General features: G+C 39.2%; 1 protein-coding gene across 2 annotated transcripts in view; it reads left to right on the forward strand.

Moving 5' to 3' along the window:
- STXBP3 (syntaxin binding protein 3) overlaps nucleotides 1-20,561 on the forward strand; it is a 69,053-nt gene that overhangs the window by 31,919 nt on the left and 16,573 nt on the right. For both annotated transcript variants that reach the window (XM_004581985.2, XM_058659850.1), the window contains 5 exons: nucleotides 3,270-3,424; nucleotides 5,010-5,100; nucleotides 8,861-8,985; nucleotides 12,673-12,768; nucleotides 12,902-12,959. In XM_004581985.2, the coding sequence (XP_004582042.1) occupies nucleotides 3,270-3,424; nucleotides 5,010-5,100; nucleotides 8,861-8,985; nucleotides 12,673-12,768; nucleotides 12,902-12,959 (525 nt within the window). The remainder of the gene's footprint in view (nucleotides 1-3,269; nucleotides 3,425-5,009; nucleotides 5,101-8,860; nucleotides 8,986-12,672; nucleotides 12,769-12,901; nucleotides 12,960-20,561) is intronic.

The following is a 20,561-nucleotide window of genomic DNA, read 5'->3' on the forward strand; positions in this document are numbered from 1 at the left end:
AAAAACTCAGTCAAAAGACACTCCTGGACCTCTCTAAGGGACTTTGGCAGGGCAGCAGGATATAAAATTAATGAACACAAATGGATGACACTAGTATACGCAAATAATTCCATGGCTGAGAAAGAAATTGTAAGTGCAGTCCCCTTTAAAATAGCAGAGAGGAATCTTTAATACCTAGGAATTAAGCTAACTAAATATGTGGAAGACCTCTATTGATGAAAAATATAAAACATTAAAAAAGAAGAAGATATTGAAAAATGGAGAAATTTACCATGTTCCTGGATCAACATCATCAAAATGACCATATTACCAAAAGTAATATACAGATTCAATTCAATCCCAATCAAAACCCTAACAACATTCTTCTCAGAAACAGAAAAGATACAAAAGTTCATCTGGAAACACAAGAGACCATGAATAGCCAAAACTATCCTGAAGAATAAAAACCAAGCTGAAACTATCACAGTTCCAGACCTCAAGACATACTACAGAGCAGTGGTCATCAAAACAGTTTGGAACTAATACAGAAACAGAGATCAATGGAACAGAGTAGACGCACCAGAAAGGACTAATATCCAGGATTTACAAAGAGCTTTAGAAACTCAGGAATAACAACAACAGCAACAAAAAACAGTCCTGTGAAAACAAATGGGCAAAGAAAATGAGCAGACATTTTTGAAAAGAAGAGATCTAAATGGCTAACATATGAAAAGATGCTCAGGCTCCCTAGCTATCAGAGAGATAACAAATGAAAAACACATTGAGGTACCACCTAACTCCCATAAGATTGACGTACTTTCAGAACTCTACTAACAGCACCTGCTGGTGTGGATGTGGGGAGAAAGGTACCCTCCTTCACTGCTGGTGGGAGTGCAGGGTAGTATAACTGCTATGGAAATCAGTATGGAGTGTGCTTAGAGAATTGCAAATAAACCTGCAATATGACCCTGCTATCCTGCTCCTAGGAATATACCCAAAGAATGAAAACTATGTATGAGAAGGGGCTCTGAATCCTATGTTAATAGCAGCACAATCTACAATAGCAAAGACATGGAAACAATGCAAATGCCCAACCAAAGAAGAGTAGTTAAAAAACTGGTACATCTATTCCATGGAGTATTATCAGCCATTAAAAAGAAATTATACCATTTGCAACTAGATAGACCCAACTAGAGACCATTATGCTCAGTGAGATAAGTCAATCCCAAAGGACAAGTACCATATGTTCTGTCTAATATAAGGAAACCATCATGCAAGTTGGAATATATAGTGATGGAATAATGGAGACCGCCATATCCAGATGTGAAGACACAATGTAACATGTATCCCTACTTCCAAATCAAAGATGGACTGTCAGTGGAACTGTTGGACATATCTAGACATGGCATGATGGACTGTCTGACATTGTCTGTACCAGCAATGTCAGGGCACACCTAAATAACAGACCAATGGAATTGTAACTCCTTATGAAGGACTATACTTTTGTAACAAGATGGGGAAAATCAGTCTGGGAGGTGGAGATTGGTGGGGAGATAGGGAAGGGGAATCCCAGACTCTACAGAATTATAACATAAAATTCAAAATTTAAAATAAAAATTTAAAAATTTATTTTTCATCTGCCTTCAAGACCAGTATATGCTAAATTATGGCAGTACTGGATTAAAAAATCAAAATATTTTTAGCACAATCTTTATTAATTTTATAATCATTTATGATATTAAAGCAAATATTCATTAATAGATCTATGTAATATTACATAAAGTATCATTTTCAAAAACACTGTCAGTTAGGATTAGGTACAGCTGTATGTAACAGAAAACTAAAATTTCAGTGGCTTAAACAATATGACAACTTACTTTTTGCTAATGTAAAAAATTATAAAATTGGCTGAAACTTTGATGTTGCACTGCACAATTATCTTGGCATGAACCTCATGATTCAAGATGTTTATGGAATTATTACATTCTCTTTTAAGGAATGAGAGAGCAAGAATTAAGTTATATCTTGTTAATTAAAATGTGATATGACTATATTCAGGCACACAGAAAACTGTAAAATGTAGTGTGTTAGCATGTGTGGAGTATAATTAGTGAAATTAATTATAGTTTCAGTTGATTAGGAGGCATCTTGCAGACTGCCACGGGGAGAGAGAGAGTAACTGTAATGGGAAGATTGGGTTAATGTTTGAAGAATGGATAGGCTTTTATAAGGTGGTAATGAAGAAAGGATAAACATGCTAGGAGGTGTGGATAATCTGAATGCAGAAATACAGAAGCAAAAAAAGTGCAGGGGAGTGGCAGGAATCCAGGTTCTAAGGGGTGAGGTGGGATATATAAGACTGTGCTTAACTGGGTTGGGACAATTATAGGTGGCTCAGTGTCCCACCAAGATAGTGGGAGAAAATGAGTTGTTGCAGAAAAATGTGGCACTTTCTTAAAGCTTTACCCCAGAAGTCAGGGTTATTGGAGAGAGATTGGTAAAGAGATCTGATGGAGCTTTAAAGGCTGAGCATTTAGCACATGGGAAAGTTACATGGAGAAAAAGAAGCTTGGCTTGGTCCTTGTGATTCCATGAGTCAGAGGAGTTGAAGAGACATATCTCCCTTCCATGTAGTTTAAGTAGCTATCACTGCTTATGGCCTGGGGAAGGATGGCCCAAAGCCTTGGAACCCTGTACCCATGTGGGAAACCGGAAGATGCTCCTGTCTCCTGGCTTCGGATCAGCTCAGCTCTTGCCGTTGCAGCCATTTGGGGAGTGAACTGGAGAGTGGAATATCTCTGTCTCTCCTTCTTTCTGCGTAACTCTGCCTTTCTAATAAAAATTATTTTTAAAAAGTCAGTATTTCTCATATTATTATTCATAGTGGTTTGACTAGGCTTTGCTCTGTGTTCTTTATACAGCTTAAGATTTTTGAACTTTGGTGTATAGGTCGATCGTGGCTTATTTTGTTTCTTTGTGCTGGATATTATCTTTTTATTTTAGTGTTACTACTTGATTCCTTTCTTATTGCACAAATTGTGAAAAGCAAACACTACAGTCTGTATGAAATAGTAATTGAAGGAGAGAGGTAGACTAATCCAAAAAGGAGGATAAAAGAAAGAATGAAATCACAAGGACAAATGAGAAAATGAGGTTTTATTAAGGTTTTCTATTCAGAGACCATTGTGGTTAATGCATTTATTTTTCTTTAATATCTTAAAAAGTAGCTGCGTTTTTATTGGTACGTATTTTTAAATCATCTCTAAACTGACTTTTTTGGCCTAACTTAGGTGTACACTCTTGACGTACCAGATGCATTCTATTACTGTTATAGTCCAGACCCTGGAAATGCCAGTGGGAAGGATGCCATCATGGAGGCAATGGCTGAGCAGATAGTTACAGTGTGTGCCACCTTAGATGAAAACCCTGGAGTCAGGTATAAAAGGTAAGACGCACAACAGTGTCTGCGTGTATCGTACTTTGATATGCTGTGCAGTCTAGAGGCAGTGCTTTTATATATTGATTTGTAAAACTTATTTTCCTTCTATCATGATTATGCTTTGTGTATAGAGTTTTAAAGTGTAAGGCCTAATTTTCCAATTGTTAGCCTCTGTTACTGAATTTCAGAACTTAAAATTGATATAATTTACATAGTTTTGCATTGATTTGAGCAATGCTTAGAGGAAATGTTTTTGTTGTCATGTAGGGAATACAGTCCTTCTATTTAATGTTTATCATTTAATTTCTGTCAAATGCAGATGGCCATGTTCTCAGGATACCTGTCACAGTATTTAAGTGTCTATAGTGCCTGTGATTGGATAATTCATTCCAAAGTGGATACATCCTTCTAGCCCCACTTAGGTCAGAAGTTACAGCATTCTGAGGGGATCTTCCCACAATGATCTCTTCCCATGTGGATAGCAGGGCCCCAATCACTTAAGCCATAACCTGCTGCCCCCTGAGGTTACAGTAGCTGGAAACTGGAGTGACAGCAGAGCTTGAATTCATTTCCAGGCTCTCCACTGTGGGCTGCAGGCATCCCAACTGGCAGCTTAGCCACTATGCCAAACGCCTGCCCCTATTTATTTTTTAATATGAAACCTAAGTGTTCCTTAATATTTTGAAGTCTTCACACTGAGATCCCCCACTTCAGGGTTAGTGTACTAATTGAATAGTCTGCAACTATTTTTGTGTGTGTGTATGGATTTTGAAATTGTTCTAATGCCACTAGCTGTAAAGTTACAATTTAGAATACAATGTTAGTCATTTTAGAAGATGGTAATGTATGAGATTTGGGGGCAGACTGTTGGAAAGTTAACTATGTTAGATCGTGTATGAAGAAATCTCAGGTGCTTGTGGGAGGAATAATTGCTAAACGGATCTGGATAGCAAGTTGGTAACATCTGTTAAAGTTGAAAATGTGTGTGCCCTATGATTTAGCCATTATGCTGTTACACGCAGCACACCTAGAGAAGCATGCACATGGAAATACATGTACAGGCATGTTTGTTTCATTGTTATTATAGTACTATTAAATTGAAATGACAGAAATATCCCGCTTAGGAGGATGAATATACAGAATCCAGTATTAGTCATATGATGGAATGCTGCTTTGGAGAAAAAAGTAGTCTGATGTATGTGTCAACCTGGATAGAGCTCACATACGTAAGCACGGTGACTAGAGGAGTGTATATGATGCTCATGAGAGTGGGTGCCTTGGGGACAGAAATAGGGGCAAGAGGATTTGGATTTGGAAGGAATTGTGGGAACTGCAACTTCATATGCAATATTTTTATTCCTTTACATTAAAAAACTGAAGGACAAATAAGATTTATGTTTGTAAATTCCAAATATGTTGATGTTAACATTATATTTAATGTTTTATTATCTGAAATTTTCCATGTTTATAAAAGCTTTCATTTGATAAATGCTTTGTAAATATATGGTTTAATTTTAAAATTAAACTCTGTGGTATTGTAAAGTATGTCATGAAATAAAGATATTTGTTTGAACTGTGTTTCCATTTCTAGTAAACCTCTAGATAATGCCAGTAAGCTTGCACAGCTTGTTGAAAAAAAACTTGAAGACTACTACAAGATTGATGAAAAGAGCCTAATAAAGGTAACGTATAAAAGGCCAACAGTGGATCTGCATGAAGTCTCTCTTATTTCTTTATAAGCCAGAGAAACTTGTTCCTTTATTTTCCGTATTGGTTTGGGAGTCATTAAATAGATCTAAAATATTGATTAAGAATCATTATATAGTTCATTGTGGTTCTCAGATGATAGGGTTATAAAGTCAGCACTGTGCCCAAATCCTGTTTCTTCCATTTAATTCATTATTATACAAATTAGATTACTTCTCTGTACCCTGGTTACCTGAGGTTACCTTGTTACCTGAGGACAGTAAAAGAATACTATTTTATAAGTTAGGAGGTTAAAGAGTTAATACATGTAAAATCCTTAGAATAATGCTTACCAGTGAGTAAACAATAAATGTAGTAATTCTTACTGTTATTATCTCTGTGACCTAAAATAAGTGAGATAAAATGCTTGTTCAGTTGGTATGAGGAAGAGGTGAAGTAATGGTTAAGTTTTTGACACAGGTAGGAGTTGAGTAGGTGGTACCTGTTGTCATCCCCTGATGAAGATAATGTGATGTAATCAGATGCCTAGGCAGGACCTGGGGAATACCAACATTTGAGGTGTGCTTTGGAAACTGAAGAGCCTGAGCAATCTAGAGGAGAGAACTGTCAGTAGTTTAGAGAGGTAGTGAGCCAGCAAACCACCAATAACAATGTTACATAGAAGTGGAATGATAGAAGACTATGTTGATTATAATGAGAACATTATAGGCTGGGGTTTCTCCAGTTTGAACTGGAGAAAAAGGTCCATGAGTTTGAAGAATGAATGTAGCATGATGGAAGAGAGGGTTTATGTTAGGGATAACAGTATTCTTTTGGCAGAGCAAAATGCATGATTAAATAACTTGGCTGTGATAGAGTATCCTAAGTTTGGTTATTATGTTAATTACTTTTAAAGTTACCAGTCTCCGTTCAGTAGTTTAGTGAAAACTATTGTTCTGGTTGTAGTTATGAACATAGAATGGTTTAGTACACCTTGTAAGTGATGAATGTTGAGTGATGGAAGAGATATATAATGATTATTTTCGAGAATATCCCTTTAGTCCTTCACAGTTTCAATGGAGAAAAGGCAAAATCCATAGACTGACTTCTAGGAATTACACATTGTTCTAATGCCAGATACCTTTCTCTCATTGGAAGATCTGATAAAGATTCACCTTGTCATTGAGGTCCTTCTTGGCTCCTGAGGGCAAGTGACATTCCCTCTCACATATCATCACAACCCCTGACCTTGATACTTTTAAAAAAAAATTACTTATTTTTACTTGAAAGGCAGATTTGCAGAATGAAAAACAGAGAGAGAAAAATCTTCCATCTACTTGTTCACTCCCCAAAAGGCTGCAATGACCCAACTGAGCCATCCAAAGCCAGGAGCTAGGAGCCTCCTCCAGGTCTCCAAAGCAGGTGCAAAATCCCAAGGACTTGGGCCATCCCCCACTGCTGTGCCAGGCCATAAGCAGGAAGTGGAGCAGCTGAGCCATGTATCAGCACCCATATGGAATGCTGGCACTTGTAGTTGAGCCATTGTGTCAGGCCCCTAGTCACAGTTTTTAAGGCTTGGCTCACATATTGAGAGCTTACTGAATACCAGGCACTATGTTAAATATCTTGTAATATTATTTTGTTTAATCTTTACATCAATTGTAAGGGAGGCATTCTGTGATTATATTCTGCTTCACAGAGAGAATACTAACATGCAAATGAGTTAAACAGTTTGTCCAAGATTGTACAACAAAAGCCTAGTAAAGACAACACTCAGGGCCCGGCGGTGTGGCCTAGCGGCTAAAGTCCTCGCCTTGAAAGCCCCTGGATCCCATATGGGCGTCGGTTCTAATCCCGGCGGCTCCACTTCCCATCCAGCTCCCTGCTTGTGGCCTGGGAAAGCAGTTGAGGACGGCCCAATGCATTGGGACACTGCACCTGCGTGGGAGATCTGGAAGAGGTTCCAGGTTCCCGGCTTCGGATCAGTGCGCATCGGCCCGTTGTGACTCACTTGGGGAGTGAATCATCGGACGGAAGATCTTCTTTTCTGTCTCTCCTCCTCTGTGTATATCTGGCTGTAATAAAAAAAATAAATTAATTAAAAAAAAAAAAGACAACACTCAGATACCAATCTGCCTGATTTCAAGGCTGACCTCTTATTATTTCATATGGCATAATATATCTAATGGGTGAATGGAAAATTTAAAACTACTTTTTAAATGTAGTCAGTGTAATGTACTTGTGTCTCCTTTATGTAAATAAATAGGAAATATTTGTTTACTGAGTTATAATTGCCTCTCATTCTTTTTAATAATTGCTAAATTTGTGTTTAATTTTTTAAATGAAGTATGAAAGATACTGATGTTAAAAGTACATTTTCTCAGCACTAATATTTACTGTTTAGCAATTAATAGCATTTGAGAATTAGTAATAACATAAGCTTTCATTGTGTTTTATCATCTTAGTTGGCATCAATATAATCTTAAACATATTCAGCAGTTTAAATTTTATTTTAAATTTTTATTCATTTATTTGTTTGAAAGACAGACAGAACTCCCATCCACCAACTCACTCTCCAAATACATGTAGTGATGGGGTCTAAGCCAGGCTGAAGCCAGGGGCCTGGAGTTCAATCCATGGGGGTAGAAGAGACCCTTCCGCTCAGACCATCCCAGCTTCCTCCCAGGGACTGCATTGGAAGGAAGCTGAGGTCATGATTCTCAAGCGGATACTGAACTGAGGCTCCTATATGAAACATAGGCATCCTAACCTGCATCCTAACGGGCAGGCTAAACATCTGCCCCAGAAAAATCTCTTTAAATAGCAAAGTGGTGAAGAGTCCAGACATAGGAGTGAAGCCAACCTTAAATATCAGTTCTACCACTTCCTCCAATTTAGGCATTTCCATTAATTTCCATTAATTTCATGCTTTCATGCTCTGCTTGTCAGGCGCAGTAATCTGTGTCTTACTGATTACTGTAAGAACCCTGAATTAATACATATATTAGTGAAATTACATATAGTTTGGCTTAGGAACATGTCTAACACAGAGAGTTCAAGTAGTATCCAGTATTTATAACTTAACGTCACTTTTAGGATCTGTGAAGCTGAACTCATAAGAAGATAGATTTCAGTGCAAGTTTAATTTTTTCCTAAGACTTATTTTTATTGGAAAGCCATATACACAGAGAAGGAGATAGAGAAGTAAATATCTGTCTGCTGATTCACTCCCCAAGTGGCTGCAATGGCCAGAGCTAAGACAATCCGAAGCCAGGAGCCAGGAGCTTCTTCTGGGTCTCCCATGCAGGTGCAGGATCCCAAGGCTTTGGGCCGTGCTCCACCGCTTTCCCAGGCCACAAGCAGAAAGCTGAGTGGGAAGTGGAGCAGCCGGGATATGAATCCGCGCCCCGGTGGTTGTAAGCCAAAGATTAGCCACTAGGCTATCAGGCTAGCCCACAAGTGCAAATTTTGAATTGTAGAACATTATATTAAATATGGCCTGTTAGTGTAATTATAAAAGCTTTTAGTTACATAGTCTTCTTTTATCCTACTATGTTTAGTTTTGTTTTCATAAGACAAATTTTTGAAGTAGTTAATGATTTCACATTTTTCATGGGGAGAAGGAATAGAACTTGTGAAAAGTCTGTTCTTGCAGTTTTGTTTTTTGGTTTTTTGGTTTTGTTTTTAAGCTATTTTAAAATATCCTCACGCAAAGAAATTGAAATTTTCTTAGATAATTTTATCTTGTTATTGCAGGGTAAAACTCATTCCCAGCTCTTAATAATTGATCGTGGCTTTGATCCTGTGTCTACTGTCCTGCATGAACTGACCTTTCAGGCAATGGCATATGACCTACTACCAATTGAGAATGATACATACAAGCAAGTATAACGTGGAGGGAGGGCATAGACCAACAGGATAGAGTATGGGTGTTTGATGATGCATGTGGCCATCCTAAATCTGAAGCCCTGTAACCTTTTTATTCAGAGACAGTATGATGATGTTGTAAATTAATGGGTAATTTGATTGCTCAGGGACTTTTCTTTGATGTGGATGCTTCTTTAATCTTTAACAAAGCAACATTTAAACAGGTACAATTGGACTTCATGTTTTCTTTTTTAACATTTTTTTTTCTTTAATTTGAAAAGCAGAGTTATACAGAGAAAGAGAGATAGATCTTCCATCTTCTGATTCACTTCCCGAATGTCTGCAGTGACCACAATAACCAGATAAGTAGCAAGACAAGCCAGAGCTCCCAGGTGGAGCCAGGAGCTTTTTCTAAGTCTCTGACATGGCTGCAGAGACCCAAGCAGTTGGGTCATTTTCCACTGCTTTGCTAGGCATATTAACAGAGAGCTGGGTTACAAAGTAGCTTGAACTGATGCCTATAAGGGATGCCAGCATTGCAGGAACGCGGACAGCTTTATCCACTATGCCATAACTCTTTCCATGGACTTTGTTAAGAGTAAATATCAGGGTTCTGGTGCAATGGCTCAATGGCTATATCCTCACCTTGCACACACCAGGATCCCATATGGGTGCCAGTAGGTGTGCTAGCTGCTCCACTTTCCATCCAGCTCCCTGCTTGTAGCCTGGGAAAGCAGTTGAGGATGGCCCAAAGCCTTGGGATCCTGAACTTGCCTGGGAGACCCAGAAGAAGCTCCTGGCTCCTGGGTTTGGATCAGCTTCACTCTGGCTTTTGTGGCCATTTGGGTAGTGAACCAGAGGATGGAAGATCTTTCTTTCTGTCTCTCCTTTTCACAAATATGATTTGCCTTTCTAATAAAAATAAATAAATCTTTTTTAAAAAAGTAAATATCAGGACCACTGTTATGTTTATAAAAGTGAAAAACATACTCAAAATGATTAGCTATGATTATTCTGAATTATAAAACCTAAAATATATTTGTCTTATCAGTATAATGTATTTTAAAATATTAGAATGCTAGAAAATTATTAACATAGCTGTTGAGAATAGGTATAGTTTTACCATTTTGCTAATTAACATTGGCTTAACCTTGACCAAAATACAATTACATTAAAAATTGTCAAATAAAACTTAAATAAATAAATGATCACTACCAAGTGACGATTTTACTAAAGCTATGTATATCATTTATGCAGGTGTGTATGTATATACACAAATATAATATAAATACATACATATTTGATGGCCTCTAAATGCAAATTAACATTTTCTAGCTGGAATTTATTGAGTACAGTATAAAAATGAAAACTCAGTTTTCTGAAACTTTAACTTAATAGCTTTTATATTTTAAAAACATTCCAATATTAGTGATAATTAGGATACTTTGTATTTTTCTAAAACTAAGTATAGTTAAAATGATTTTGTAGCTTCTATTGTATTTTTACTTATATTTTGCTCAAGTTTCTAGTTTCTGAGTTTTCGGTTATTTGTATTATTTGGTAACAAATCAACATAGCTCTTTTTCTAGTGTAAAAATTGAAACAGTTTACTTGAAATTTGCAATAGGGATATTATTCATTCTCCTTTAGGTCTCTAAACTTACGTACTCATTTTTAAAATATATATCTCCCTAGGTTTGATAGCAACCAAAGTATAATTTGAAAGGCAGATTTACAGAGAGACAGGCTGAGATTTTCCATCTGCTGATTCAGCTTCCCCAAATAGCCACAAATAGGCAAGGCTGTGGCCGGAACCAGGCCCAGATGGTTCAGTCTGAAGCCAGGAACCCAGAACTCCATCTGAGTCTTCCGCATGAGTGGCAGGAACCCCATGCTTGGGCTGTTGTCTGCTCTTCTGCCAGGTGGATTAGCAGGGAGCTGAATCAGAAGTGAAATAACCAGAACATGTGCTCATACCCATACCCAGCCCCCAAAGTGATGTTTTAGGTGATCAAAGGACTTCTACCCATAATGTAGCCATGTAATTAAACACATCCTTTCTGTCTTTGTGCATGTGTAATTAAAAGTACATGATTTTGAAGCAGGCTTTTGGCCTAGCATTTAGGACAGCTTGGAATATCTTGATTCAAGCACCTCTCCCAAATTCAGCTTCCTGCAAATGCACATCCTGATGGGTAGCAAATGATGATTCAAGAAGTTGGAAACCTACTACCCATTTGAGAAACGTGGATTTGTTTAAAATAAATTTTTCTAATAATGAGCACACAGGTGGATAGATTAATAGGTGGTACCTGTAATCTGGGGGCCACAGAAATTGTATTCATACAGTAGAGGTCTACGTGCATTGTCTGCTGTCTGGAGCTAGGAGAGTTCAGTGCAATCCTTCCTCATTTTGGCTCAGAAAACTGAGAGTACCAAGGAAGACTGACTATTCAGTAGTTCACAGATAGAGGGAGAGTATCTACCTAAAAAGGGAAAAGAGAAATAACATTTGGGGAACATTCAGGAAGCCTGTTTTAATTAGTTTCATGAATGCTTGAATTTCTGTTCACTATAACAGTTGTCATTAAAATTGTCAGGTTTTTATGACTGCATTGTTTTTTCTCCCATTTACATTTCTATTCTTTAAGGGAGATATGATTATAGGGTTGAAAAATATTGAAGAAACGGATAATACATGTTTACAAGTTTTACAACAACTGAGACACTCTGAATGTCTAACAGTCTATATTGGGGAGATGCTTCTATTCTTACTAGTTGTTTGGTAATAAGAGTTGTGGCTTACCAGCACATCAAAAAGAATTTGAGAGCTAGAGAAAGTGAGCTCTCATTTGCTAGTCAAATGCTTGCAGCAGCCAGGGCTGGGCTGGAGCGAGGTGCTATACTTCATGGTGTCAGGAACCAACCTGCTTGAACCATCATTGTCCCATAATCTTCACTGAAAGGAGTTGGAGCCAGAAACTGAAGCCAGGCACTCCATTGTGGGATGCAGACATCTTAGCCACCGGGATTGACATCTGCTCTCAAAACAGTGTTTTAAGCAGTTAGAACACAAATTGCTAGTATATTCAGTCTGCTTTTAAAATTTGATTGTAAGACATTGAATTTTTGCTTCATAAGAAACCATTTTGCTAAGCTGTAACAAGTAAATCTAACATTTGAAAAAGTGTCTTGCTTTGCATATATCTTTGCTTTTGGGGTTTTTTTGGTTTCTGTTTGTGTGTGTGTGTGTGTGTGTGTGTGTTTTATTATTTGGAACACAAAGTAACTGGAGGTGGTGGAGGTGGGATGGGGGTGGGAGGTGGAGGTTGAGATTGGAAGATTCCAAATGGCCACAACTGAGCCAGACTGGTGCTAGGAACCAGGAGCTCCCTTCTTGTCTGCCATGTTGGTGGCAGGGTGGGTGGCAGGAGCCCAAGTATTTGGACCATCTTCCTCTGCCTTCTCAGGCATATTAACAGGGAGCTGGATCAGAGGCTGGGCAACCAGCAACCATAACCACTACTGCAATATGGGATGCTTGATCTGCCCCAACACTGACCCCTGTGTGTAAAAATTTCCCCCTAAATAATGGAGTATGTAGGCTGTTTGGTTTCCTGAGCTATGTCTTACAATTGTTTGTAAAACTTATTCTTTTAAGGGAAACTATCCAAAAGTTGCATGCTTCTGTCTCCTTGTAGATATAAAACAGATGGAAAAGAAAAGGAGGCAATCCTTGAAGAAGAAGATGACCTCTGGGTCAGCATTCGACATCGGCATATCGCGGTTGTGTTAGAGTAAGTGGAGCCCATTTTAATTTATTCTATATTTTTTAAGGGCAAAATATGTGATAGTAGATTTTGAAACCTTAAAATAGTCTGTAATGAATAATACCTTGGAAATTAAAAGAATTCTGTCACAATTTTACAGAGAAATTCCCAAACTTATGAAAGAAATTTCATCAACAAAGAAAGCAACAGAAGGAAAGGTAAGAGTCTTCCTCAACTTTCAGAATAATGGTGAAGATGAATTTAAAGTTTGTATAAAATTTTATTTTACTTAGCTTTCCATTTTGCAAAAGTTCTGGTAATATACACAGTAACAGAGAAAAATGAACTCCCATGTAACCATTAGTCTGGTTTCAGCAGTTAGCACCATTTTGCCTGTCTTCTTGCTTCACTAAATTTTATTTTTAAATGGCCATTTAATCAGTTTTATCAATACATTGTTGAGGTTTGTATGTTGCGGTATAAGTTTTTAAGTGTACAAATCTTAAGTATTTGCAGGCTAACTTTATTATGTGAACTACCACCTACAATCAAGATATAGAGCAATTTATTCCAGAAAATTCTCTCCTCTTTCCCAATCAATAGTATCCTGCCAGAAAGAAGCTTTTCTATCACCATAGATGAGGGGTTTTGTTGTTGTTTGGTTGGTTTGGTTTTTGGCTTTTTTTTAAGATTTATTTATTTTTATTAGAAAGGTAGATTTATGGAGAGAGAGAGAGAGAGAGAGAGAGAAAGCAAGCAAGCAAGCAAGCAAGCTTCCTAGATGACCAAAACAAGAGCTAAATTATCCAAAACCAGGAGCTCCTCTGAGTCTCCTGTATAGGTTCAGGGTCCTAAAGCTTGGAGCCATCCCAGCCTGCTATCCCAGGCTATAAGCAGGGAGCTGGATGGGAAGTGGAGCAGCTGGGACATGAACTGGTGCTCACATGGGATCCTGACACTTGGTGGTTTTTTTTTTAAAGATTTGCTTATTTTTGTTGGAAAGGCGGATATACAGAGAGGAGGAAAGACAGAGAGGAAGATCCCCCGTCCGATGGTTCACTCCCCAAGTGACCGCAACGGCTAGAACTGAGCCAATCCGAAGCCAGGAGCCACCTCTGGGTCTCCCACATGGGTGCAGGGTCTCAAGGCCTTGGGCCATCCTCGACTGCTTTCCCAGGCCACAAGCAGGGAGCTGGATGGGAAGTGGGGCTGCCGGGATTAGAACAGGCCCCTATATGGGATCCTGGCATGTGCAAGGCAAGGAGCTTAACCGCTACTCCAACGCACCAGACCCAGGATCCTGACACTTGTAAGGCGAGGATTTAACTTTTGGGCTGTTGCACTGGACCCCATAGATTACTTTTGCCTGTTCTTGAACTTCTTAGAAATGGAACCATAAGGAGAATCAAGATGGTGGAATAGGGTAAGGACACATTTAAACAGACAGAGAAACATGAGCCAGGGTGAAGCAGAGAGAGCACATTCCAGGAAATAGGAGAGGACAGATCAACAGCAGAAGGGTACGTGGAGACTGACAGACACAGGAAATCAGCAGACACAACGGCCTGGTATTACAGTGACTGATACCCCAGCAGCATTCAGCGAATGGCGATCTGAACTCCACCAGCAACCAGGTGGGAAAGGACGTTTATCGGGAGCTCAGGCAGTGAACAGGGTGAATTTCACAACCCAGACCACCCCCTAGAGCCATATCAAATGCCATTTTGTTTAAGGAGGCAAGGGCTGTGGGGCAGGACTGCACATGCACTGAGCTGGGAGTGAATTCATCTGGCTCCGCAAACTGCAACAACATGGCATCCTGCAGGTTCTACCCAAGATAGGTCCTAGTAGCTCTCATAGCTGATGGCCAGCAGATCAAAAACTCTAATAGTGGCACATCAGGTGCCGTTATGTACAGTGTGGGACAACAGTGAGTTGAGCATGCGCTGACCTTGAGGAGAACTCACTGAGCTCAGTGCATTGCACTGGTCCCACAGGAAAATAATACCAACTAAGGCATCGTACAGATCAAAATAGGTCCGTGTGGCACCCAGACCTAATGACCAACAGGTTCCATCAAGATCACCACCACCAACAACCTAGCTATATAGGACACCTGGTGTCTCCCTAATCCTGGGCCCTGCTCCAACCGAAAGTGGGAGAAAGGTTATACATACAATGGTGCAATCTCAGCATGATATCACAAGAGGTAGAGACTGGTGAGCCAGGAGCTGGGGCTACGGAGACCATGGTGGAAATCTAACATAAGAACCCAGACCTGGAACTCACTGGAGGTTGTGGCACAAGTGACTGCAAACAAAGAGCTATGTACCAACTGCAATTAGTAAAATTGAGCTGTAGACCTGTGAGTGACAGAGTTTAGAAACCTGCCCCAAGGAAAAGACTGTGCTAACCAGAAGTACAATGACCAAGAGCAAAGAGACAGAGGCACAATGAATATTACTAAAGATTTCCCTGCAAAAGAACAAAACCCTTTGCCAACCTCAGAATTTACTAAGGAAGACATTGAGAAAATGGGGGATACAGAATTAAAAACACTTGTAAAACTTAACAACGAAGCACGTAAAGCAGACATTCAAGGAATTTAAGGAATGTCACACTGGAAATGAATCAAATGAAAGCTGATATATCAGAAATGAAGAATACAGCAGAGCAAATTAAAAGTACAGTTGAGAGTCTCCAAAATAGAATGAAGGAGGCAGAAGAAAGAATCTCAAAATTAGAAGATATTTCCTGTCATCAGGGGGAAACAAAAAGCAGCAGAGCTGGATCAGGCCAAAACAAGTATTCGAGAATTGAAAGACACTACTAAAAGGGCAAATATAAGAGTTATGGGAGTCCCAGAAGGTGCAGAAAGAGAAGCTGAGTTTAAAAATGTATTTAATGAAATAATAAGGGAAAATTTCCCTAATCTAGAGAAAGAATTGGGAAACAAGATCCAGGAGGAGCACAGAACTCCCAAAAAGGTTGACCAAAAGCGATGTTCACCACGGCACATGATCATCAAGCTCTCTTCAATCAAACATAAGCAAAAGATCCTGAAATGTGCCCGTGAAAAAAATCAACTGACATATAAAGGAATGCCAATTAAATTCACAGGAGATCTCTCACAGGAAACTCTACAGGCAAGAAGAGAATGGAGTGACATATTCCAGATTCTAAAAGCAAAACATTGTCGGCCCAGGATAACATACCCAGCAAAGCTTTCCTTTGTCTTTGAAAATGAAATAAAATTCTTCCACAGTCAAGAAAAGTTAAAAGAATATGCCTTGGGCCCGGCATGATAGCGTAGTGGTTAAAATCCTTGCCTTGCACGTGCCAGGATCCCATATGGTCACCAGTTCTAATCCCAGCGGCCCTGCTTCCCATCCAGCTCCCTGCTTGTGGCCTGGGAAAGCAGTGGAGGACGGCCCAAAATCTTGAGACCCTGCACCCACGTGGGAGACCTGGAAGAGCTCCTGGCTCCTGGCTTCAGATTGGCTCAGCTCTGGCCATTGCATTCACTTGGGGAGTGAACCATCGGATGGCAGATCCTCCTTTCTGTCTCTCCTCCTCTCTGTGTATCCACCTTTCCAATGAAAATAACTAAATCTTAAAAAAAAAAAAAAAGAATATGCCTCTTCCAAACCTGCCCTACAAATGATACGTAAAGATGTTTTCTTGACAGAGAAGAAGAATAAATAGCACCCACCAAAACCAAAGGAAAATGTGAAGAACATCCCAGTGAAATAACAACAGAAGACTAAATCAATGAACAACCCACTGCTAAAATGATAGGACCAAATTACACCCATTCATGTGAACTCTGAATGTAAATGGCTTAAACTCATCAACTGAACATCATAGATTAGTAGGCTGGATTAAAAAACAAAACCCCATCTATTTGTTGCCTTCAGGAGACACATCTCACCAACAAAGATCAGCGGAAACTATATCATGGATTTTGATGCTTTTGTTAGTTTCATCTCTTTAAATTATTTCTTCTGATTAAATTCTTCAATGACTCATAGATCATACAGTAACATCATTTTTTTAATATTCATTTATTCATTAATTACATTGCATTACATGACACAATTTCGTAGGTACTGGGATTCCCCCCCCTTCACCCCAAACCCTTCCCCCATCATGAATTCCTTCACCTTGATGCATAACCACAGCTCAAGTTCCGTTGAGATTCCCTAATTAAAAGTTTACACCATGCAGAGTCCAGCATCCCACTTGTCCAGTTCAAGTTCAACGGCCTCTTAGGGAGGCCCTCTCAGGTTTGTAGGCAGAGCCAGCAGAGCGTCACCTCGATCAATTAGAAGCTCCAACATATCATCAGCAACAGTCCAGGTATGATGAGGCTGGTGCAGAGTCCACTGATTGACATAGTCCGTCTTAGGGTTTCCCCTTGTCCAGTTTTCCGCTGGAAGCATAAAGCTGAGGTGGTTGATTCATCTACTCCATTTTCCATCTTTTCTTGGTTAATGCTTTGATTCCTCCGTTTTGTTCAGGGGAATCCCCCTAAAAAAAAACTTTGAGGCATTCCCAGTCCAGGCTCCTACATGTACTACTAGCAAGCACAGTGCCCGCCACCGTCCATCACTCTGATCAGCTGATGGTTTTAACCCCTGGGTTGGTTCTCTTCTGAGCCCCGACCTCTATTGGAACCAATGAGTATCGCATCTCTCCCCGGCTCTGCCCATCACACTCTCGTCCCTCACCTAAACCAGTGGGAGGAGTGCTGGTCGGGTGTTGCATTCCCTACTGGCACAGGCCATTTCACCTTGGCATTTTGTGTTTTGTACTGGTTTTTTTTTTTTTTTATCGCAACCAAACCCGGCCAGGCCCCCACACATTTTCAGCACTTGGGCCTGCCAGTGGATGACGTGAACCGACTCAGCCTGGTCTGCCCCAACCCGAGCCAAGTGTATGCCAGTGGGTCACATTCCAAAGCCTCTTCTGGGTTATTTACCTCCATGCTTCCTGCGTTTATTTGTAGAGTCAGTGTCCTGTCAGAGGAACTGTTCAGGTTCCTCCCTCCGACTCCTTCCTGGTGTCGGGCTTCACACATTCCAGCAGGTCCTTCGGCCAGCTCCGCTCTTCAATCCATTCTGGTTCCTGCTGTTGAGAGTTTCAGCCCAGCCACGGCTCGTCCATACCCACGTATATCTCATATATGGCTCAGATGGGGTTGAGGCCTAGCCGAGCCCGTCCAACATCTATCCTGGTCCTCCGGAGCACCAAACTGTGCTGTGGTCTAATCCGGCATGGTGCGTCAAATCTGAATTGATATGTGGTGGAAAGCTTGGCTGTCAGTAACATCATTTTTTCAAGAAGGTTCTTGATTTTCTTTTTCATTTCTTCAGCGACACATTGGTCATTCAGTAGCATGTTATTTAACTTCATAGTGTTGTTAATTTCTCTTTTTTCTTCCTGTTGTTGATTTTGTTTTGTGTCTTTTCATTTAAGGGGATGTATAGTAATGGAGACTATCATATCTAGCAGCATGTTATTTAACTTCATGGCATTGTAAATTTCTATTTTTCTTCCTGTCGTTGATTTTGTTTTTTGGCTTTTCACTTAAAGAGATGTATAGTAACTGTGTAATGGAGACTGTCATAACCAGATGTGAGGTTAGAATGCAGTATGCATCTCTACTTCCAAAAATGGACTCCCAATGAAACTGTTTACTATATCTTGACAATAGGATGCTGGACTCTGTGCCATTGTCCATGCCTGCAATGACTGTGTATGAAGAAGTATACTATAGTAATGATGTAGAGGAACTCAGTGAGGGGGGAGGGAATTGGTGAGGGGATAAGGGAAATCCCAGGGTCTAGGGAACTGTATGATAAAATGATAATAATAAAAAGTAAAACTTTAAAAAATGGAACCATATTTATGTGATCTTTATTGTTTGACTTTTTTCAGTCAGTTACACATATATTGTTAAAAATTTGTTTACTTCAAAGGTAGAGTTACAGAGAGAAGGAAAAGACACAGGGGAAAAGATGCCATCCCCATTTGGGAAGTGCTGGTTCACTTCCCAAATAGCCACAATAGCTGGAGCTGGGCTATTTCCAGGAGTGTCTTCTAGGTTTCCTACATGGGTGCAAAGGCACAAACACTTGGGCCATCCTCTGCTGCTTTCTCAGGCCAGTTATTAGTAGGAAGCTAGATAGAAGTGGAGCAGCTGGGAATTGAGCTGGCATGCATCTGGCATGCTAGTGCAACAGGTGGTGGTGGCAGCTTTAACTGCCACCTCACAGTACCAGCTTCTCAGTTATATTTTTGAGACTTGTCATTTTACATATTTCAGGGGTTCATTATTTTTGGATTTGTATCTAGTATTACTACCATTGTATATACAAATATTTATCATTTAACAATAGGAGTCCATTTTGAGAAATGTGTCATTAAAGTAGCTTATTTGTTTGAAAGACAGTGAGAGACAGAGTGAAAGAAAACAAATCTCATGGCACCAGTTCACTTTCCAAATGCATGCAACATCCAGGACCAGGCCAGGCCAGAGTCCAGGAATCAGGGTCGCAGTCCTGGTTCCCAGCAGGGTAGCAGGGACCCTTAATGCTTGTGACATTTCCGGCTACCTCCAGGGTGCACGTTAACAGGAAGCTGGGATCAGAAGCAGCCAGGACTACTGAACCCAGGCACTCATTCAGAAAGTGGGGTTCTAAGCTGTGTCTTAACTGGTGCACCCAATACTCACCCCTTTATGGTCAGTGTTTTTTGAAAATTATGGAGAGTGATATATTAAAATCTGTGATTATGAATGGAATAATTAGTTTGTCTCTTAAGTTCTTTGACTCGTTGAAGTTTCAATCATTATACATTTAAGATAATTATCTTTCTGTTGAATTTATCCTTCTATTATAAAATGCCTGTTGTTATCATTTGCAAGATTTCTTGCCTCAAAGGCTATTATCTGATATTACTTTCTTCTGGTTATTGTTTGCATAGTATACAATTTGTTTTAAATAGGATTTATATAGTTTGATATGAGTAAGAACATATCTAGTGTCTTATTTTTTTTCTGTTAATTTTTATTTTTTTTTCTTTTTCATCTCCTTAAATGGGTCTTCTTTATTTTTGCGTACTTCTTTCTCCTTTAGTAGTTGTACTGTATTTAATAATAGTCTTTATCACATTCCACTTTAACAATATACATTTGCCATGCTCCAAATAATTCAGAAAACTCATGGTAATCCAGTTCTGTTTATCTCCTTTTGTCCTATTAGTTTATGTGTTAAAAACTCATGTTTCTATTTGGAATATTCAGTAAAAATTTTTACCCATGTATTTATTCAGTCAGGTACTGTTTATTCATTATTGCTTTTCATTTTACCCATGTGGATTGGAGTTAATTCAATCAACTTTGTTTTACAAGTTTTTCAAGGATATTTTTGCTGGATTTAAAATTCAAGATGAATAGTATTTACTTTTTCTCTCACCAGTTTAAAGATTTCAATATATTACCTCTGACTAACTGTAATTTCTAGTGAAGTGAGCTGTGTTGTATTATTGTTTTCTTGAAGAAAAACTGTCTTATTAATAAACTATCTTTGACTTTTAGCAGTTGGCTGTGATATTCCTTAATATGATGTGGCTTTCTTGATATTTATTTTCTCTGTGATTTGCTCAGGTTCTTGGATCACTGGAAATAATTTTTTTTAAGATTTATGTATTTTTATTGGAAAGGCAGATTTACAGAGAGAAACACACACATACAGGGGGAAAGATCCTTCATCTGTTGGTTCACTTCCCAAGTGGCCACAATGGCCAGAGCTGAGCCA

This window comes from Ochotona princeps, chromosome 2 (genome assembly GCF_030435755.1).
Source record: "Ochotona princeps isolate mOchPri1 chromosome 2, mOchPri1.hap1, whole genome shotgun sequence".
NCBI classification, from domain to species: domain Eukaryota; kingdom Metazoa; phylum Chordata; class Mammalia; order Lagomorpha; family Ochotonidae; genus Ochotona; species Ochotona princeps.